Source organism: Camelus ferus, chromosome 13 (assembly GCF_009834535.1).
Source record: "Camelus ferus isolate YT-003-E chromosome 13, BCGSAC_Cfer_1.0, whole genome shotgun sequence".
Taxonomy (NCBI): Eukaryota; Metazoa; Chordata; class Mammalia; order Artiodactyla; family Camelidae; genus Camelus; species Camelus ferus.
The window spans coordinates 18,273,091-18,294,847 of record NC_045708.1 but is presented as its reverse complement, the minus strand read 5'-3'; the positions used below and the strand labels follow the sequence as shown (position 1 = coordinate 18,294,847).

General features: G+C 51.8%; 1 protein-coding gene across 1 annotated transcript in view; it reads left to right on the top strand.

Annotated features, from left to right (window-relative positions):
• The window catches only part of CRYBG2 (crystallin beta-gamma domain containing 2), a 28,512-nt gene that overhangs the window by 3,656 nt on the left and 3,099 nt on the right, over positions 1-21,757 (top strand). Inside the window, exons 3-19 of the mRNA XM_032495570.1 lie at positions 1,271-2,010; positions 8,031-10,506; positions 10,931-10,978; positions 11,064-11,176; positions 11,343-11,472; positions 13,375-13,514; positions 14,300-14,426; positions 14,667-14,702; positions 15,069-15,205; positions 15,357-15,483; positions 15,762-15,901; positions 15,999-16,125; positions 16,370-16,402; positions 16,526-16,638; positions 19,603-19,732; positions 20,991-21,130; positions 21,512-21,635. Of these exons, the coding sequence (XP_032351461.1) occupies positions 1,271-2,010; positions 8,031-10,506; positions 10,931-10,978; positions 11,064-11,176; positions 11,343-11,472; positions 13,375-13,514; positions 14,300-14,426; positions 14,667-14,702; positions 15,069-15,205; positions 15,357-15,483; positions 15,762-15,901; positions 15,999-16,125; positions 16,370-16,402; positions 16,526-16,638; positions 19,603-19,732; positions 20,991-21,130; positions 21,512-21,635 (4,881 nt within the window). The remainder of the gene's footprint in view (positions 1-1,270; positions 2,011-8,030; positions 10,507-10,930; positions 10,979-11,063; positions 11,177-11,342; positions 11,473-13,374; positions 13,515-14,299; positions 14,427-14,666; positions 14,703-15,068; positions 15,206-15,356; positions 15,484-15,761; positions 15,902-15,998; positions 16,126-16,369; positions 16,403-16,525; positions 16,639-19,602; positions 19,733-20,990; positions 21,131-21,511; positions 21,636-21,757) is intronic.

Below are 21,757 nucleotides of genomic sequence, written 5' to 3'. Positions count from 1 at the left end.
AGACATGTAGGGCAGTGCCTCTTCTTGGGACCCCCTTTGCCACACTCCCACCTTTAGCTTGACCTTCTCTTTGGCCCCTTTTCCCCACTTCCTAGCATGGCCCCCAAGGGTGACGCTAGACCAGTGGCTTTAACCTTCTAGCTACAGTTTCTCCATCTGCAGTGGGGACCTGAGCCATGGATTGTACAGAGACAGGATGCCCCCCCACCCCCGGAGGAGCAGAGGGCTTCCTCTGGAGGTGGCTCAAGCAGCCATGTGTCTCTCTATGGTCCTGAATACCATCAATAATTACTAGTGTTTAATTGAGTACTCATTATGTGCCGGGTACTCTGCATGGATTATCTCATAGCATCTTCACAGCACTCCCAGGAAGCAGGTACTGTTATTATCACACCTACTTTACAAATGGGGTGCAAGAGGTATTGCAGCTAGGAAGTAACAGAGCTGAGAGTCAAGCCCAGGCTGACTTGCTCTCAGCCCCCACACTAATCACCCAACCCTCCTGTTTCTTGAGATGTTCAGCCCTTGGGGAATGAGAGGCTGCATCTATTTCATAGATGAATAAATTGGCGCATTTGGGATCAAGGGCCCCTGCTAGGAGGAATCTGACCCCAGACTTGGCTCCTCTGTTGCCAAGAACAAAAACCTTGGTTTTGAGGGGCAGTGTCCATATGCGTCTGGGGGCCTGAGCCCTCTCCCCTCACCGCCACATCTAGACTGTGCCCCTGGGGAAGACAGTAGACAAAGGTCAGTGTCCCAGGAACATGTCTGTGTCCAGGTACCTCCTCCCAGGTGTGTTTGGGAATCTCAGTCTGGGAGGGCACTGGGGAGGTGGCTGCAGGCTCTCTGGAAGCCTGGGGTGGGCAGAGGCCATGGGCACTTGTGGCAGGCATACCTACACAGCCCCTAATCCCCAGGGCAGCTGGTGCCAAAGGGCCAGAGGCCAGTGGACTCCTGGGAAATAAGCAGTTGGCCTGAGAGTCAGGAGCCCTCACTGTGTGACTTTAGTCACATCAGTGTCCTCTCTGGGCCTCACTTTCCTCATATGTAGAATGTGAAGGGGTGAGTTAAATGCTGAAGGGCCTTTCCAGAGATCTGCCTCCTTGCCCAGCTCTTGTGGCCCTGGAAGCCTCTCCTTATGGCAACTCTGCTTGTTGTCAGAGCTCGGCTCAGCTCCTCCTGTGCCAAGGTGGACACCCAGGAGTGTTGAGGGTACCCAGAGGGCAGGGGGAGATGCTGTCACCAGGTCCCTGCTTCTGCTTTCCCTCAGGCTCAAGTCCAGAGCCTCTCAGAATGGGACATTCGGGCAGGGAGCTGTGGTTCCTGGCTTTGGAAGCGACGACACAGCTCAGGGGGGCCTGCTGAACCTCTGGGACGCCTACAGAGGCCAGCTGTGGGCAGCGCCTCTGACCTGGCCAGGTATGCCTCCATGGGGCCAGAGAGCCTCGCCCTGGCGGTGACTTCAGCAGAGCCTGCTGCAGCCAAGTGCCCCTCATGCTTGGTGCCAGCTCCTGGACATTTGGAACAGAGATCTCCAGCCTGCGCCTGCCTGCAACCCCTGTACACAGCCCCGAAGTTTCCTCTGAGGCCTGAGCCACTCAGCAACCTGGGAGACATGCTGCCCCGCCCAGCATCCTCCCCCAGGGCAGAGGGGGCAAAGGGCGAGACTGCCAGTCCAGGGCCAGCCCTGTCAGAGCCAGCCCAGTCCTTACATGAGCGTCCCTGTGCCAGAAGGACCCGCTACCACATCACTGTCACCCTGCGGGGGCGGGGGCAAGCACCTGGGGAGGAGAGTGAGGAGCCCAAACCGGCCCAACCAGCTCCCCACCCCTGCGGCCCTGAGGAATCCAAGGGCTGGCAGGAGCCTCAGCAGGGGCTCCGCCCCATCACAAGGTGCCTGACTGACCCGCCCCAGGAGCCCCGGCTCAGAGCCCCACATCTACATCAGAGGAGCGCGGCCCAGCGGCAGGAGCTCCAGGCTGGCTGGCCGCCTGGGTCCCCTCACAAACGGTGAGTAGACTTCAGCCTCCATGTAGGGTAACATGGGGAGGGGAAACTGGCCTGGCTGCCCTCTCTGGGATCTCTATCTTGTCTCTGAGCTTCTGCAACTAACAGCCCATTCATTCAGCTCCCCGAGCTTGAGCTGACTGCCATCCCCTCCCCTTCCCAACTCTGCCCTCCTTCCCCTCCCCTCATCCACAGGCTACCTCCTGGGACCCACTGCTGCTCTCCTCCTCTGTCCACCTGAGGAGGGGATATCCTGTCATGGAAGGAATGAGAGAGGGGTCACCTTATCCTTAGCAACACCTACCACTGCCTGGGCCTCTTCAGGAGACCACATTACCAGCCTGAGAAAAGGCACTCAGTCAAAGTGCTAGATGTCCTGGGGCAAGTTGCTTAACCTCTCTGGGCCTTGAGTTGTCAAGTAGATTTGGTAGCATGAGATGAGGAAGGAAGAGGTGCTTACAGGAAAACACTTTGAACTCCAGAGAGTTGGGCTGTGGAAACAGCAGGGATGCTTATTAATAACGCCTCAGTTGCAGTAATAATCACCCCACCTGGCTTTGTGTTGGCGGCCACGGTGCTAAGGTTCTCAAGCCTCAGTTTTTGTTTGTGTTGAGATGACTCTCCCAAATCTGGCTGGTGGGCTCAGAGGTGGAAGAATGGGTCCCCTAAAACTCACTGAAGAGGAGGTGAACATGGGACCTCTCTAGAACCACCAGGAGGGGTATTGGGCCTCCAACAGGGCTCTGAGGATTTCCTTCTGATGATGGTGGTGACTGTCATTTATGGTTTGTTTTCTAAGCATAATTCTACTTAACCCTCACTATCCCACCCCAATTACAATAGGGAAACTAAGGCTCAGACAGGTTTCAGCACTTGCTCAAAGTCAACTAGAAACTGAAGGGGCCAGAATTTGAAGCTGAGTGCTTGTGTTCTAATTCCTTCTCTACGATGCCTCTCATGGATGCCCGTGGGCCCCGTGCAGACAGTGGAGGGATGAGTGTGGCTGCTGTGCAGACTCGAGGGCTTTCTGCGACCTGTGAGTGGAGGCAGATTTGGCAGCACTGTGCTAGCAGAGGCAGCAGCAGGGATGCCCAGGCCTCTGGGCAGGAGTCAGAGTAATGATCTTGCAAGGAAGAGAGAGACGTGGGACCCAGGCTGGCTCAGACACGCTTCAGGGTGTGTGTGTGCTCCAGCTTGGGGAGGACTGCAGAGAGACGGAGGGTGGGTGGAGGAGGCAGGCCCTGGAGAGGGTCAAGGAAGGAGCAGTAGGTTTAGCTGGGGGACTCGGGCTCCATCTGCCACTCCCAGGCTATTTTGGGCACAGGTGGATAATGACAGACGCAAGGAGGCTAGTGCTCACTTAGAGAGGGAAGAAGCAAAACTTCAGGGATGACATCCTTCTAGGTCTCCTTTCTGGGGGTGGGTTCTCTGGGCCAGGATTGGCAAATACGAGGCAGGACATAGTTGGGGCTGCAAGTGGGAATATATGAGCTGTGTATGCATCTAAGTGTGTACACCTGTCCAAGTGAAGGTAAATTTCAAGGGGAGGTAGGCTAGGGGCTGTGAATTGACCATGTGTATATCATGAATGTGTGCATGTGTCATTGTGTCTGTGTGTTTCTGTGTGTGTGACATGTGTGTCTACTGTGTCTATCTCTGATTCTGTGTTTGTGTGTCTGATTGTGTAGGTCTGGTAAGTGTCTGTATATGTTTTTGTGCCTTTGTGACTCTGTGTGCCTGTGCCATGTGTCTGTGTGTGCCTGTGTGTGACGCAGCATGTGCTGTGGGCCTGTGGACTGGTTTGGCCTAGTTTGGGGGTGACTCACAAGTAAGCAGAGAGAATCCAGGACTTGTTGGGTTAGACAAGGCTCTTTCCCACACTCTCCCCCATCCCCTCCTCAGCCTCTCCCTTTCCCACACACCTGGTCTGGAGGTCACAGGTTATCCTGCCGACAAATCCACCTCTGGTCCAGGGCCCTGGAGAAGAGAGGGCTCTGGGAATAGGCATTTCTGCTGGCCTAGGAGAACCATCCTGGGTCATTGGGGTGTGTCTTCAGAGGAAGAACAAAACAGAGGAGCTATAGGCAGGCAGATTCCTGCATAGTTTGAAGAACATTCTAGCAGTCATGACTCTCCAGGGATGGGTCAGCTGTCAAATTGTGACCTCCCTGTCCCTAGAGGTATGCTAGCAGCAGAGAATGACCACATGTTTGTGAAATGACTACCAGGGGTGTTGTCCAGGGGCTGGGTTGAGAGAGGCATTGAATTCTGATTGTTGAGAGGTGACTGATAATATCTGATCTGATCACCGAAGGCTTCCTTTGAAGCTGCTCTCCTGTTCCTTTGTCATAATCTATGGGGTCTTCCAAATATGGTTCCTGTTTTTATGCCTAATTCTTTGACCCCTGGACTGCTTGGATACCAACTTCAAGAGAAAATTGGCTTTAAATGAACCTTACCAGGGCCTAGGGCATCACTTAACACAGTTAGCACTGAATGAATGAATGAATGAATGAGCAAACAAGTGAATGAATGAATAAATGACTTAGAACCCAGGCTTTGCCCCTTACTGTCAGTACCATCAGGGACAGGGAATTTTAGTGAATGGTAGTTGTTAATGTTTGTCAGAAATGAAGTTGATACGTGGGGGAATCAGCCAGGGTGAAGCTCCATGAGGGAGTAGTCCTAGCAAGGAGGACAGGGGCTCTGTTGGAAGAAAGGGGGCTCCTTAGTGAGGACAGGAGAGAGGGTTGGGCCTCAGTAAAGGGCTACAATCCAGGGCCTCAAATGTCTTATTGTGTCACTGTCAGGAATTTTGGCCTGAGGAAAGGACTGGGCATCCATCTCAGCCCCTCACCTCCCCTATACACAAGGCTTTTCTGGGGCCACTCAGATCCTGTCCCAGGCCAGGCCACATGCTCTCATAGCCACCAGTGGTCCCGGAATCAGGTCAGGCTTCCCTGGGCCTCAGCCCCATTCATCTCTGCCCTTATAAAACCTGAGTCACTACTGGGGCCACAAGACAGGGTCAAAGTTCTGGGTTCCACCAGCTTCTCAGGAGGACAGGAAATAGAAGGGGAGGGAAGTTGGGGGCATGGGTCCATTTCTGGCCTTAACTTCCCTTATAATGATCTGAGGGCTGCATCAAGGAGAGGTGGAACAGATCTGAAGACAGGTTGACCCCTCCGGCCCTTGAGAACTGAAAATAGGATTGCCCTGCTCAGTATAGCCTGGAAGTCGGAGTTGGGGCTGCATGGCCCCTCCAGGACTGCTGTGGCCTCCTTTAGAAGTAAATCTTCAAACCACAGAGTCTCAGTTTACCAGATGCATTAGGGAATTTGATTTGGTGGTTAAGCCCTTAGGGTTGAGTTCTACTCTTGCCTCTGCTACTGTGTGACTCTGAGCAAATTTCACAACCTCTCTGAGCCTTTTTCCCCCTCATCTGCAAAATGGGAATGTTTGTTTATAATTTACTAATAATTTATTCTCTTTTTTTAACTTGAAGTATAGTTGATTTACAATATTGTGTTAGTTTTAGGTATACAGCAAAGTGATTTAGTTACATATATATATTTTTTTCAGATTATTTTCCATTATAGATTATTACAAGATTTTGAATATAGTTCCCTTGCTGTATAGTTAATCCTTGTTTATCTATTTTTTTCTCTCTATATTTTTATTGAAGTGTAGTCAGTTTACAATGTTGTATCCATTTCTGGTGTACAGCACAATGCTTCAGTCATACGTGAACATACATATATTTGTTTTCATATTCTTTTTCGCCATAGGTTACTACAAGATATTGAATATGGTTCCCTGCGCTATGCGTTATGAACTTGTTATTTATCTATTTTATATATATTAGTATCTGTAAATCCTGAACTCCCAATTTGTCCCTTCCCATCCCCTTCCCCTCTGATAACCATAAGTTCATTTTCTATGTCTGTGAGTCTGTTTCTGTTTTGTAAATAATTTCATTTGTCTTTTGTTTGTTTTAGATTTCACATATAAGTGATATCACATGGTATTTTTCTTTCTTTTTCTGGCTTACTTCACTTAGAATGATGATCTCCAGGTCCATCCATGTTGCTGCAAATGGCATTATTTTATTCTTTTTTATGGCTGAGTTCTATTTTATATATAGTAGTTTGTATCATTAATTCCATACCCCCAGTTTATCCATCCTCTCCCCTTTCCCCTTTGATAACCATAAGTTTGTTTTCTATGTCTGTGAGTCTGTTTCTATTTTGTAAATGAGTTCATTTGTATTATTTTTTAGATTCCACATGTAAGTGATATCATAATATTTGTCTTTCTCTGTCTGACTTACTTCACTAAGTATAATATTCCCTAGGTCCATCCATATTGCTGCAGATGTCAATATTTCCATTCTTTTTTATGGCTGAGTAATATTCCTCTCTGTCTCTCTCTCTCTCTGTCTCTCTCTCTCTCTCTCTCTCTCTCTCTCTCTCTCTGTCCATGTATATATCTTCTTAAGCCAATTTTCTGTTGATGGACACTTGGGTTGTTCCCATGTCTTGGCTATTGCAAATAGTGCTGCTGTGAACATTAGGGTGCATGTATCTTTTTGAATTAGAGTTTTCATCTTTTCCTGGTATAAACCCAGGAGTGGGATTGCTGGATCATATGGTAGCTCTATTTTTAGTTTTTTAAGGAAATTCCATACTGTTTTCCATAGTGAATAATTTATGAGGCATCAAATGCATGGGATTCTCTTGAAGATTCAATAGGACAATGAACAAAAAGCAGTTAGCAAGATGTCTGGCACAGAGTTAGCCCTCAGTAAATGGCTGGTGTTGTTGATGTTACTATTATTAAAACAGAGATTCATGGGAGAGTTTCTAGGGAACTTAAAGTTCCTCTTAGGCAGTTGTTATTAGTATCCCCTATTTGGTAAAGGAGGTAATGGAGACCTAGAGAGATCAAGGAAGGGTCAGAAAAGAAGTAAGTCCCAGGCCCCACCCCTCAAGGAGTAGAGGTGAGATGTACTTTGCCCAAGAGGATCACAGGAATAGCTGGGTGTGCTCGGAGCCTTGGCCTCAGGGGCAGAGGGGAAGATGCCTGAACATGGATTCAGATGTGAATTCAAACCCTGACTTCGCAACTTAGCAGCTGCATCATCCTGGACCAGTCATCCATCTTCTTTGACCCTCAGCTTCTTCATCTGTACAATGGGGGAAATAATCCTAGAGGAGAAAACTGAGGGAAAATACATTCAAGTCCAAAGTGCTGCACCCTGTGGTGCTTCATTCAGACCCACAGGTGTGCACTGAGGCTCCAACACAAGTTATCACCACATGCTCATGCTAGGACCCACATGTGCACACCTCATGTTTGGTCACAATTCTCCGAGGTGACAGTGGGAAGCTTATGAGCCATAAAGTGAGTTTTCATTCTTTCCCTCTTACTGGGTCCTGACAATAACCCTGTGAAGCACATACTCTTGTTATTCCAGTTCTGGGGGCCCTGAAGCTTGACGGGGAGAAGTGGCTGCCCAAGGTCATCCTGCTAGTGAGTGACAGGGCTGGGGGAACCCAGCTTTTCTTGAGCCCAAAGCTATCTTTCCTTCCTGTCCCTTATAATGGTCAGAAGCAGGGTCAGAGCAATGCTTGCCTAGTTCTCAGCTTTCCAGTTCTCTAATTTTGGGCTCCTGGAGGACTAACCCCAGGGTTCCTTAGGCAGAGTCACAGCCCATCCACAGAATAGTGGGCCAGACACATATGCCTTCCTGCTGTCTCCCTCCTTTCTCCTTCCAGGCTTAGGCTTCAACTTCACCCCTTAAAGGACCCTGGCATAGGAGATCACCTGAAAATGGGGAGAGGGGTGGGAGGGCTGAGAGGATCATGCCCATTTTACAGATGAGGAAACAAAGACCCAAAAGGTCAAATGACTTGCAGGAGGTTACCCAGCCTGACTTTGTCAGGGGTAGTTGGTCTATACTGCAGAGAGCCACCCTCACCACCTCCTGACCCTGTCTCTCTTCTTCCTGGCACCACCTACAGTGAGCTGGACCACAGTGGGCCAAGGACACCTCAGGACAGGTTGCCGGGGCCCAACATGGAGGAGGCAAGTGGGCCCCTGGCTCGGGACAAGGCCCGAGTGGTGAGTGCCACACTGACATGGCGGCAGCGGCCCCCTGCCCAGGAAGAGATCAAACACCGTTTTCACAAGGTGTCCCTGGTATCAGGGGCCCAGTTGGAAGCCCCCCAGGAGAAGATGTTTGAGTATAGCCACCGTCGAGAGGAAGTCAATGGCTTTGCTGTACAGGAAGAAGAGACTATGAGTCACCAGGGCCCCGGGGATGGGGCTGGCTCCAGGAGCTTCCAGAGCCATGGACCCATCTTTTCCAAGAAGTATACACTACCCATCAAGGAGAAAAGGCCAGTGGGAAGGCCCAAGGGGGCTGTGGACCAGGGTGATGGCAGCCCTCAGGACCCCAGGACTGAGCCGCCAAGCCCGGGAGCTGTAGCCAGGACTGAGTTTTTGGTGCCAGTACATGGGCCCCGTGAGCCAAGCCCCTACCCAGGTGTGAGTCTCAACAGTGGGAGCCCCCGGAGCCTCGAGGAACGGCGAGTGATGCGCACTGTGCGGACCACCATGGTGGTAGGAGGGCACGTGGACCGACGGGTGACCAGCTCTGTGACCAATGCTGTGGGGCCAACATTCTCAGGCGAGGCCCTGCCAAGGGGCCGCAATGCTGTCCGCACGATACGGGCAATGGTGGTGAGCCCCCGCGCTGAGGGCTCACCCAGCCGCAGTCAGGCCCTGGAGCTGCTAACCAGCCTTGTGCCTGCTGAGCGTAGCCCACTTGCCAGCCGGCTTCCCAGACCCACAGCTGTTGTGCCAAGGAGCCCAGATCTGGGCAGCACAGAGGGTGCAGCCCTGGGGCAGCTGCCTGAGACAGGGGCAGCAGAGCCAAAGGACAGATCTTCCCAGGCCCCTGCAGGCATCCCAGAGGGTGCTCACCCACCTCAGAACCAGGATGTCCTTGCAGCCCGCCCAGACCAAGACCAGGACAGAGCCCAGAATGCCAGGGTCCATGAGGTCCCGAGGGTGCAGAGTGCCTCTAGCCCCACCCAGCTCCCTCTCCAGACCTCTCAGGACCACGCACCAGTACCCTCTTCTCCTGGACTCCAGACCCCAAATCCCTCCCTGGGCCTAGTTCACCTGCCAGAGAAGCCTGAGGTACCTGTTCATGCTAGGGCCCAGCTTAGTCTTGAGCCCAGGGAACCCCAGGCCCTGCCCTCTGTAAAAAGGGAGGGGCTTCCAGATCCCCCTGCTGCCACCATCCTGCCCATGGTGAAGACTGAGGTGGTTACAGTCCCTGGACAATCTCTTGCTCCATCCTCTGTAAGAAGGAAGGCTGTCACCAGCCAAGGAGGTCTTTCTGCTCCATCCTCCCCAAGGAATAAGGTTGTTCAGGACTCTGAAAATGTCCCTATCTTCTCCCTTTCCCCCAAGAAAGAGGTAGTACAGGGTCCGAGTGCTCTTGCTGCCTCATCCTCCAAACCAACCAAGGTTGTCCAGGGCCCAGAAGGCAGCCCTAGCACCCAAAAAGAGGTTGTCCAGGGTTCTGAAGGCAGCCCTGCCCCTCCCCTCACCAAGGAAGAGGTTGTCCAGGGCCCCGGTGCTTCTGCTGCCCCATCTTCTGCCCAGAAAGTGGTTGCCCAGGGCCCTGCTGTTCTCCCTGTTGCCTTCTCAGTGGGCAAGGTGTCTCCCAGCCCAGGAGGCCCCCGGGCCCCAGCACCGATGAGAGCAGAGGCCAGCCCAGAGTCCCAGCTTGTCCCTGACTCCACCAAGGGCAAGACGCTCCTGGAGCCATCAAGGGAGGAGGAGGAAGTGGCCCTGACTGCAGACCTGGAGATTTTCCTGGATACCCTACGGAGCATGGAGCCCCCTGAGATCCTCCGCACTCATCGGCTGCCTCGAGCCCCCCGCTCCTCCTACCTGGCCATGTATGCCACACTGCCGGCCATCGAGGAGGACCAGCCTGGGCCATGGGTGCTGGGACCCAGCCCCCAGGAGATGCCCACACTGGAAGAAAAAGAGGATGAGAAGGGAGAAGAGGAGGAAGAACTGGAGAACCCCTACCTGAGTGATGATGAAAAGCTCCAGCGCAGGCAGGAGAAAGCCGGGCCCAGCACTTCCCACTCTGCCCGGCCCCCCCAGGTCTCTTGCTCTCCTCTGGAGATGATGAAGAGGCACGTGGCAGGTGCCAAGGGCCCCCTCCCAGAACTGGGGCCAGAGTGGCAAGCAGGCAGCAGGCCCACTTCCCGTCTTGGAGGCAGCCTTCTCTTTGGGGGTCTGCTGCCTGCCCCCAAGGATACCCCCACCTTGGAACCATTGGGTGCAAAACTATCTACTCTGCCACCTCATGGGGCACCAGGGCTCAGGAAGGTGGCAAGACAGCTGCCTCTGCTCTACAGCGAAAGGCCACCTCCAGAGAAGTCCGTGCGTGCCCAGCCCCCGGAGGGGTGGGTGAGTGAGGCCTTGGGTGGGCAAGGGAGGGGGCCTGGTCTCACCTGCACCAGGGTTTGGATGGTATAAGGATCTTGGCACTGGGAAGCAGTCTCCAGGGGCCAGAGGCTTGGGTCTGAGGTCTAGTTCAGTGTGATCATGTTTATCTGGGCCACAGTCTTCTTATCCAAAGAGCAGGAGATTCGGATTCCAAAGGGCTTGGTGGTCTGGTATCTTGGAAGCTGGGGAAGGGGAGTGATAGACACCCAGCTCCTGGGATAGGGTAATGAAGCCCCTGGGGGTTGGGAACAAGTGTAGCATCCCCTGTGGGCCACCTCTTTGAGGGTGGAGGCCAATAGGGAGGATGTGGGATCCCTGGAATGGCCAGTTGTGGGAGGCAGTAAAGAGGCAACCCCATAAGACTTATCACTGTCCTTCATTCCAGAGCCCAGCATTGAAGACCCAGGGCAAGCTGAACACCAGGCCTGGAAAGGTAGGGGGTAGAGGGCAAGTGGGTGGGGCAGCAGGAGGCGGGGGCCTGGGGCTAGGGCCTGAGGACCCTTCCATGCCTTCTCCAGATGATCCTCTTCTCAGAGCCTGGCTGCCAAGGCAGCAGCAGGGATGTTTGGGAAGACACTGCTGATGCTTCTGGTTGGGCCTGCGTGGCCTCCATACGGGTGGTCCGAGGCTGGTGAGTGTGGAGTTCCCTGCGGGGTTCTTGCGTGTGAACCTGGGGAATGTGAGGGCAGTGAGAAGTGTCCAGGCCAACCTGGCAGAAACCTCCTCAGCTACCCAGAGACCCTGCCTTGGGGTACATCCTCTCCCCACCCAGTGACCCTGGGTCTCTGTGCCCACAGCTGGGTGCTGTATGAAGAGCCGGAGTTCCAGGGCCGGAAGCTGGTCCTCCCTGAAGGAGATGTGGAACTTGGAGCCCCAGGGCCAGCATGGAGTACCCAAGGCATTGGCTCCCTGAGAATGGTAGTCAGAGTGAGTAGTTGTGGGTAGGGACCAGATGTGCCCCGTCTACCCTAAGCCCTGGGCCCTGAGGAGGGAGATGGCCTCAGGTACCTAGAGTTGGAATTTCTGGGAAAGATCATATGGGGTCGGAGCCTGAAGGGGGTTTACTGTGGACTCACCTATAGATTCCTGACCTTGAAGCCAACTGGAGAAGAAAGGGGTTCTGGGGGTGCTCAGATTGGCTTGGGGAGGCAGGGGCCAGACAAAGGCCAAGCCTCAGTTTGAGAAAGCAGCCTGGGGAAGTTTGAGCTAGTGCTGGAGAAGGATTCGGTTAGAGCAACAGAAATGTGTGGGGAGTGGCTGTGGGAGCTCACCCCCGACCCAGGGCCCAGGCTTTCAGGCCCACAGCCAGACCCCAGGTGCCACGGATGTGTGTTGATTCATTTGCTCACAGATGCTCATTAATGTCTGCTGTGTGCCAGGCACTGTGCCAGGCAAAGAGCAGGTGGGGGAGACCTGCTCTTTGCCCCACAGGATTCACGGTCAATACAGTATGAGGGCTGGATCTGAAGCAGGAAAGCCATATAACCAGATTAGAGATTTATAAACGTCCCGCTGGTTGCCAGGAGGAGAAAAGAGGAGGTGGGGATCCTGGAGGCAGGAAGACCAGAAAGGGCTGTGATTTCCAGCCGAGGGGCACCCCTGAACTCTGAGGGAGGGGTACATGGTTTGAAAAGACATTGTCCATACTATAATTTCATATCTGTAAAGTGGGGGAAAATAACATTGTTTTCATAACACAAATTTACAAACTACTAGGATTAAGCTTGAAAAAGCCACTTTGGCCACTAGAGAGACCCAGAAGAGCAAGCATAAGTCTAAAAGCAGGGCCTAGCAGACGTTTTTGGTTTTTTGTTTTGTTTTGTTTTTTTCTGTTTTTAATGGAAGGACAAATTACTTCGAGTTCAGAGCTGTTGCAATCCTCCTGGTAAGAGAGGACGAGTCTTAACTAGGGCAGTGGCCCAGCCACGCAAAGGAGAGGACAAGAGTTTTCAAAGCCTCCCCAGAAACACACAAATGTTTGTGGACAATTTACTGTGAGCTTCTCACAATAAATTCATCTTCATGTGGGAGGTAATGAGGTACAAGAGAAAAACAAGGACTTTGAAGTCAGATGGACCTGGGTTCATTTGATTCATTCAGCCTAGTGTGTTCCAGGCATGTGGGAGGTGCTGGGTTGCAACAGTGAACAAAAACTACACTGCTCTGTTCTTGGCCCTGCTACTTACAGGCTGTGTGCCCTCAGGCAGGCTGCTTAACTTCGCTGAGCCTCACTTTCCTAGCCTGTGAATGGCGTAATAACTCCCATTGGGAGGACCAAATGAAAAGGGGTAGGACATGCCTTAGCACATGCCTTGCACTTAGTAGATGCTTCATAATCATTTGATGAAGGAGTTTGTAAATGAAAATGATCCTGGGGATCACCCAGAATGCAGAGAGGAACTGCTGGTTCCTGGGATGAGTTGCAGGTGGAAGCCAGTCTGGACAGGGGCAGGAACTATAAACAAAGGAAGGGTCAAAGTTAGACCTCAGGAAGTGGTTGTCCATCATGCCCGTCCAGCCAGCAGCCTGAAAATCAGGCTCCCAGAGCCAAGGCAAAGAGCAAGGCACTTGGCAGGCTCCTGCTGGGAACTTTGGTCTCAGGTCCCCAAGGGCCAGCACCAGACCAGCAAGGTTTTAGTCTCAGGCTTGTCTGGCCAACCTTGCAGAGAACACCCCAGTCAGCTTTCTGGCTTCTGAGGAGATGGCCACAGAGCTTTCCCAGAAGCCCCCGGGAGCCCCAGCTAGGCAGACTTAGGGAGGCAGATGTGGTCGGGGGTAGCTGCTGCGCGGTGTTGTTTTACACTTCATTTTTCCACCCTTCTTCTGCAGGACTACATTACCCCAGAAATCAGTCTGTACTCTGAGGAGGGCCTCAAGGGGCAGCGAGTGAAGCTTACTGAGGCCTTGGAAGACCCCCAGCACCTGGAGAGGCCCCTGCAGGTGGCATCTGCCACTGTCTCTGCAGGACTGTGAGTCTGGGCTGTTCTGGAAACCCTTCACTAAACATTTACTGTGCTGGGTGCTACGGACACACACAGGTGACAGGGCATAGTTCCTGCCCTCAAAATGTGCTAAGTCTACTGGTGGGGCCAGGCAAGCAAGCAGACAGTAGCAATCCAGAGTTCCAGGATGGAGGAGTATGGGGCTTCAGGAGCAAAGAACAGCACCAAAGCAGCCTGAGATCAGAGAAGCCTTCCTGGAGGAGGAGACCCCTCAGCTGGGGTGAGTTAGCCCCAGAAGAATCTAAGCTCCATGACGCTGGGACTTTGTACATTTTGTTCACTACTGTATCCCAGATGCCTGAAGCAGGGCCTTGTTAGTTGAATGAATGAGGAAGAGTATACTAGCAGAGGGAACAGCACCTGTAAAGGCCCAGAGACAAGAGATCTAAGCTTTGAAAGTTCAGTATGACCAGAGAAAGCAGCAAGTGGGGAGATGCGAGGCCCAGGAGGAAGGCAGGGGGACAGAGCAAAAAGGCCTCTTTGTGCAGCTGGGCTAATTGTGAGGCTAATGGGGAACTACCCAGGTATGGGTGCTAGAACTCTCCAGCTGCTGTGTGAAATTAGAGTGTGCCAGGTCAAAGGAAGGGAGATGAGTGGCTGCTGCAGGAGATTATGGGGGCCTGAAATGTCCCCCAGGGTCCCCTTGAGGCGGACCTCTCCTTCAAAACCTCCTCCCTTCTAAACCTTCCACCCCATCCATCATCTGTGTTCCTGGGAGTCTGGGGTGCAGCTGCCTCTCTGCCTCTCCCCAGGTGGCTTCTATACCCCAAACCCTTCTTTGAAAACACTCCCTGCATCCTGGAGCCTGGAGAGTACCCCACCTCAGAGGCATGGGGTGCATCAGACCCCAGTGTGGGCTCCCTGAAGCCCATGAGATTGGTAAGCAGCAGGTGGTCCCAAGTAGCCTTATCCTGTAGTCTGGGGAAAGAGGCAGGGCCTGGGAGCTCCTACTGGGAATGGGATTGGAGAAGAGGGAGGATTAGTCCAAGGGGATGGGGGAGAGGGAGGACATGGGTTGGCCATTTTTAGGAGTCTCTGGAACAAGTAACCCCTAGGTCACCAGCCCCATCTGCCTTCCCCCACCTCTGGGCTGGTGTCTCAGCTCCATATCCTCTGCAGGGCTGCCCGAGTGTGGAGAAGCCAGGGGAGCCCAAGGTAAGAGTCTGGGCTTTAGGGTCAAAGAGGGCCTTTGGGTGGCTGGGTAGGGAGTGTGTGCGTGTGTGGTTACCATGGTCTGGACTAGAAGTTGGGAGAGGAAGGTGCTGCAGACCAGAGGCTTGGTCACGGTCAGGGAGACCGTGAAAACGGATGGGCTCACTAGGAACTGACTTTTGATATGTAAGGATCAGGTCAGAGGTTGGGGAAGAGACAGGACTTGGGTAAGGGCATGGGGCTCAGTGAGGAAGTGGGAGGGCTTAGCTCTGGGCTGATGCTAGGTAGAGTTATTCTGGGTTGTCTGGATATGTCTGGGTCCAGATCCCACCAACCTTAAACCACCCCCTCCCCCACCTCGCCCCCCAGGCTGTGGTGTATGAGGCCCCAGACTTTCAAGGCCAGAGTTGGGAAGTGAGCCGAGACATCTATAACCTTCAGCAGCCAGAGGACAGCCAGAGCCCCCACTTGGCCTCAGTGGGGTCCCTGCGAGTTCTTGGGGGCTGGTGAGACTCAGGACCCTTCCCTCTACCCCATTCTCCCCACTGGCCTCTATCCTCGGGGGTGGGAAGTGACCTGGGCTGCCTTGGGGGTGGGGGCAGCTTACACATCTATGGGCTTCCTGCGACTGAGTCGTCTGCCTCCCCCTTCCCCCAGCTGGGTGGGCTACGAGAAGGAAGGTTTCCGGGGCCACCAGTATCTGCTGGAGGAGGGGGAATACGCTGATTGGTCACACTGGGGAGGCTATAACGAGGCGCTGACCTCCCTGCGGGTCATCCGGACGGTAAGCAAGAGAATTGGGATATCTCCTCTCTGGCCACAGCCATACTTCCCCCGGTACAATTTGTTGAGGGAAGAATTTGTGCCCCCTCTCCCTGTTCTCCAGAGCACCTGAAGTGTTCCCTGAGGTCTAGCCTCTCTCCTTCCTGCTCCCCTTCCCCAGGCCACATTGATCACCTCACCCGAAACAAAGTCCCCTGGTGGGATGCGTCCTTGGGGCCTGGGCACTCCCAGGGGTTTCCGTCGGTGGGCAGGAGAAACCTGATTGTCCCTGGGGCCCAGGACTTCGGGGACCCGGCCTTGGTGCTGTTTGAGGCCATGGACTTCGAGGGGCACGGCGTGGAGGTGAGCGAGGCATTGCGGGACGTGGAGCTGGCCGGACATGCACCCCGCACGCAGGCCATCCATGTGCTCAGCGGCGTGTGAGTGACGGAGGCTCCCGGAGTGGGACAGGCCAGGGGCGGTCCCAGCAGAGGTGCCGGCTCCGCCGAGCTGACCCGCTCCCCGCTCTTCCTGCAGGTGGGTGGCCTATCAGGAGGTGGGCTTCTCGGGGGAGCAGTACGTGCTGGAGAAGGGGGTGTACCGTAACTGTGACGACTGGGGCGCGGGCAACAGCGCCCTCGCCTCTCTGCAGCCGGTCCTGCAGGTGCGTGCCCGCTGCGGGGGCGGAGCCTCTTGGGGCGGGGGCGGGGCTTGGGATGCGCCCTCCGCGGAAGGACCTGGAAGGACCAGGCTCGGAGCTCTGGGGGCGGGTTCTCTGGCAAGGGACACCGCTAATGCAGACCCGGTCAGTTCGGGAGCTGGGAAAGAGTCGGAAATTTTGAAATCAGAGGAACAGGCTAGGGGCTGGTACCCTCCTTAAGCCTCGAAACTTTGGTCCTTCCCTTCAGGTCGGAGAGCACAATCTGCACTTTGTCTCAAAGGTAAAGAAGCTGTTGGGGTCCTTTGTTTCTTCTTCCCTCATTTCAACTCTCTCTCCCTCTTCCCCATTCTATCTCACTCCGTCTCCCTCCTTCACTCTCATCTCTTCCCGTCTCTGCCGCCAGATTCAGCTTTTTTCTGGCCCCGACTTTCTGGGCGACCATATCTCCTTCGAGGATGACCAGACATCTCTGCCCTCCTCTTTCCAGCCCCAGTCTTGCCGTGTCCTCGGCGGCAGGTAAGGACCTGAGGGAGGGGAGATGAGGTGCACCTGCCCTGAAGCGCTTAACTCAGCTTGGAAGTCGGGTCTATAGGAAGAAGGTCTTTCTTTCAAATGATTTCTTTCATTTAATTTCCTTGAGATTAGCTATTCTGTCTCAAATCATTCAATCTTAAAGCAAAATAAAATTTTAATGGAAAACGTAAAACTTCTAGACAGTATAGTATAAAGAACCTCAATCTTGTTCCATCTATTCCTTTTCCCCTTTTTATTTTTAAAGTGGGCTATTTTAAGTCCCCGACCCAAAATAAAATTTCACAGGTAAATACTTAAATGTGCGTCTCTAATAAGAAAGGACCCCACCCCCCACATAGCCACAAGTTATTACCACATCAAATCAAATTATCAGTAATTTACTATTACCTAATACCCAGTCCTTGTTCACATTCCTCCCATTGTCTCAAAAAATGCCTTTATGAAATTGGTTTGTTTTTCTCAGGATCCAGACAAGGTCCACACATTGCATTGGATCTATTTGATCTCTAAGGTATAACAGTCCCCTCCCCTTCATTTTGTTTTACGCCATTTATTCGTTTGAAGAAGCTCAATAATTTGCCCTGTAAGTTTCCCATTTTCTGTATTTGACTGATTGCTTCCTGGCGTTGTTTCTAACTTGTTCCTCTGTGTCCCATATTTCCTGTAAATTGGTATTTAGCTCTAGAGGCTTGATGAGATTCAGGGTGTTTTGTTTTGTTGGCAGGAAGACTGCATAGGCGGTGCATGTACTTCTCACTGCATCACATCAGGAGCTACATGTCTGGTTGTTCCATTTTAATGATAATAAGATCTATACATTATAAGATTCCTCATTTACCTTTCACCTAATGATTTTTAGCATCCATTGATGATAATTGCCTAGATATATTATTTCTTTAGAGGTTACAAAATTATGATTTACTAATTTTTGTTATTCCTTCTACATGTATTAGCTGGAAAACTTCTATAAAGAACTTTCCCTTTTCAACTATTTGTTTACCTAAAATGCTTCATACAAAAAAGGAAGTTTGACCTTTTCCCAAGAATCAGTGTTTGCCCCTTTCTCGTCAATTTTCAGAATAATTTCTGAATTAATGCCCTAGCAACCTCCAAAGCTGACCAATGAAGATTTTTTAAAGTATTGTTATAACTCATGGGTTTTTAAGTATTTGAAATGCTCCATTCCATGGGAGTCAGTGCTCTTTTGTGTACTCAAATTGTTTTATCTTTGGCAAATGGGAGCCCCTCCAAGTTGCCTCCTGGGTACTTTTGATATGACCCCAATAGCTTTTTAAAAACTTCCTTGTTTTTCTGGTACAATAAGATGCTTCAGGATCATTTAGTACATCTTTTTTGCCTCAAATCTGGAATCAGCCATTTCCAAAAGAACCCTGGTTGCTTTTGATGGGTAATGCTATTTAGAGGCTGAAATCCGCATGCTAGGTGTTTCAAAATTATAATGCTATTATTACTACTAACAGTAAAAACTACTGAATGCTGTTTGAGCTTTCTGTTGTTCTTTTTGTCCTCAGAACATTCACCTACATCCCATTAGGTATGTACAGTTCAAAATATTGGGTTTTTAAGACATTTGAAATAATACTTTTTTTCTGTGTGGTTATGCCACCAACCTGATACATAGTAGGTTCATTTGTTTATTTCAGTTTTTAGGAATACTTCTCATTTATATTTATTTCTGTTTTTTAATTGCATAAAATGTTTACAGGGTTTCTTTCTTTGTCAACTTGGGCTACCATAACAAAATACCATACATTGGGTGGCTTAAACAACAGGAATTTATCTTCCCACAGATCTGTAGGTTGGGAAGTCCAAGATCAAGGTGTCGGTTGATTCAGTTCCCTGATGAGGGCTCTCTTCCTGGTTGGCAGATGGCTGCCTTCTTGGTGTGTCCTCACATGGCTGAGAGAGAGCTCCTATCTCTTCTTACAAAGACACTAATCCCATCATGGGGACTCTACCCTTATGACCTCATCTAAACCTAATTACCTTGGAAAGGCCATCACATTGGAGGTTAGGGCTTCAACATATGAATTTCGGGGAAACACAACATTCAGTCCATAACAGTTCCAAAGTCAAGACTTAAAAAAATAAGTTTTCATCTCTGTTCCTGCTACCTTTCCTCCTCCCTCCCTTATAGGTAATTTTTTTTTTAGTGTTTAGTTTATTCATCCATTGTTTCTTTTTGAAGATATAAGCACATATACACTCATAAATTTACATATAACTATAGAAACCAAATATATTTTGTTTTCTTCCTCCATTTTCTTACACAAAAAGAAGCATACAACAACCTGGTAAATATACTTAAAGAGCACTGAATTGTATACTTTAAAGGAGTCAATTTTATGGTATGCAAATTATATCTCAATTTTTTTAAAAGGAAGCATACTGTAAACATTGTATGCACCTTGGTTTTTTTGTTTGTTTGTTTGTTTTTACTTAACAGTTTGGAGACCTCTTTATAGCCCTTTAAGAGCTCTTCCTCATTCTTTTTGACTGCTGTGCTATATTCCAGACTGTTAGTCTCTTCAACCAATCCCCTATTGCTGGACATTTGGCTGCTCTCAGTCTGATACTGTAAACAGTGCTGTAATAAATGGCCTTGTATATGTGTCATTTCATGTTTTTTAAAGGTGTCCTTGGGATAGATACTGAGAAATAGGATTGCTGAGTAATTGTGCATGGAGTTTTGCTTGATGTTGCCAGATTTCCCCCTGTAGGGCAGTATGATTTTATTCAGTCCTTTCTTAAGTCTGACCTTAGTCTCTGCTGCTGCAGTGCCTGTTCATCCTTGGCCTCCCCTGGACAGGGGGAACCCCCCATCAAGTCTGCATCCACTCTGCTATATCTCAGGGGCACCCGGGCAGGCTGAGGACAGCGTGGGCTCAAACACCTACTCATATCCTCCACTCTTCCCTTCCCCAGCTGGATCCTGTTTGATGAGAAGAACTTTGAGGGTGAACAGCACATTCTCTCCGAGGGCGAGTTCCCCACTCTCACAGCCATGGGCTGCCTGGCCTCCACAGTTCTGGGCTCTCTCCGGAGGGTGCCCCTGGTGAGTAACCCCGTCCAGTTCCAGGCACCCTCTGAGGCAGTGGTCTTTTTCAGAACCATCCCAGGTCCCCTTGACCCCAGGGCTTCAAAGCCAGTTGAACCTACTGGAGATCTATTGAGCCCTGGCTGATATAGGTCCTGGGGACCCTGAAATAAATCAGAGACAGCTTTGCCTTCAAGGAACCCATGGTCACATGGACAGAAAGATGACAGTGTAGAGTGGTGTGTCCTGACACCCAGGTGGGACGGGGCCAGGAAGGGCTAGCACTCAGGGGTGGGCTGGGGGCAGGGGCGAACCCCTGAAGTGGTGGTTCTGGGCAGGGAGGAATGAAACAGAAAGATGGCCCTGCTGCGTGGTCGGTGGAGGGGGAACAGGTGGACGGGGGAAGGCAGTGGGGCTGCTGCTACAGTCATCTGTAACAAATGATGATGTCCTAGACCAGGAAGACTGGGAGAGAAGTGGCATGGGCTGAATTAAGGAGCTGGAGTCTGTGGGACTTGGTGACTGATGGGGTGGCCAGTGGGGGCAGCCAGTAGGGGGGCAGCACATTTACTGTACTTTGCTCCAGGCAGTGTTTAAAAGGCTTCCCATGGACTCAGGCATTTCATCCTCACCACAACCCTATGAGCTATGTTACTTATTATGGTCTCCCTTTTTCCAAAGTGAAAACCGAGGCACAGAGAGGTCATGCGACTTGCTCCAGGTCACACAGCTGGCAATAGACACAGCCAGGTTCTCCCAAGGCAGCCCAGCTCCAGAGTCCAAGCTCTTTACAACTACACGCTGGGCTCTGAAGACAGACCTGGTTCTGAAGCCCAGCTTTAGGGGCCTGAGCAAGTGGGTTACCGTCTCCTGCCTCAGTTTCCCTCTACGTGGGGATAACAACAGCATCTACTGTAGAGGGTTGTTGAGAAGTTCCAATGAGATCAGGTAGAGCACTTAGCACAGAACCTAACATGTAGTAAGCCCTGAGTAAACGAGAACAGCTCTAATGATCAGTATAATTCTTAGCACTTTCTTAGAAGTGCCATTTACTGCGGGGAAGAGGTTTGAGGGGCAGTGGGCTCTGTCTGGCACATGCTGCATCTGAGAATCCTGGAGAGCACCCAGTGGGCAGTGTCCGGGAGTCAGGGGCCCTGTGGGGTGGAGCTCAGGAGGGAAAAGGGCCTGAAATACTGGGAGTCAGGGGTCTGGAACTGGGGGGCTGAGTCTGGGGCTCTCATGGCCTTCCCCCTTGTCCGTGCCCCTGGGCCCACAGCACTTTTCAGAGCCGTCCATTCTCCTGTACGGACTGGAGTGCTTCGAGGGGAAGGAGATTGAGCTCAGCAGGGAGGTGCGGAGCCTGCAAGCCGAGGGCTTCAACAACCACGTGCTGTCTGTGCGGATCAAGGGGGGCGTGTAAGTGTGTCCTGCGGGCGCGGGGGCTGCCAGTGAGTGAGGGGGTTTTCCAGGTCTTCCCTCCCACTTCTACTCTACTCCCCTCCAAGCCAGGTGGGAGGGGGGAGAAGTGCAGGCTGAGAAACGTCACTGGCACTCAGGGCTTGGACCCCAGCCTGGGGGCCTTTCCAGGACCCTACTCTGCCCTGCAAACCTCAGGTCTACTTCCCAGCCCCTCCCTCCACCCCTCCCAGAACAGAAAGATAAACCCTAGGCAGAGGAGTCCCAGCATGAGAGAAGAGGAGGTGGAGAACATTCTGATGGTTGTGCCTCCTCCTCTACCTGTTTGTCTGTCTGTCTGTCTGTCTTCCTTTCTGTGTCTCTGGCTCTTGCTGGGCCCAGCTGGGTGCTGTGTGAGCACAGTGATTTCCGGGGCCGCCAGTGGCTGGTGGGCAGCTGTGAGATCACCAACTGGCTGACGTACAGTGGGACCCAGAGGGTGGGCTCCCTCTACCCCATCAAGCAGGTGGGTAGCGTGTTAAGTGCATCTGGGCTGGCCTGTCTGGCTGTGTGTCTGGCTGTGTGTTTCCCATGTTTCCCAAACTGAGCATTTGTGTACTTTTGTGACAATTTTTTGTCACACCGTCA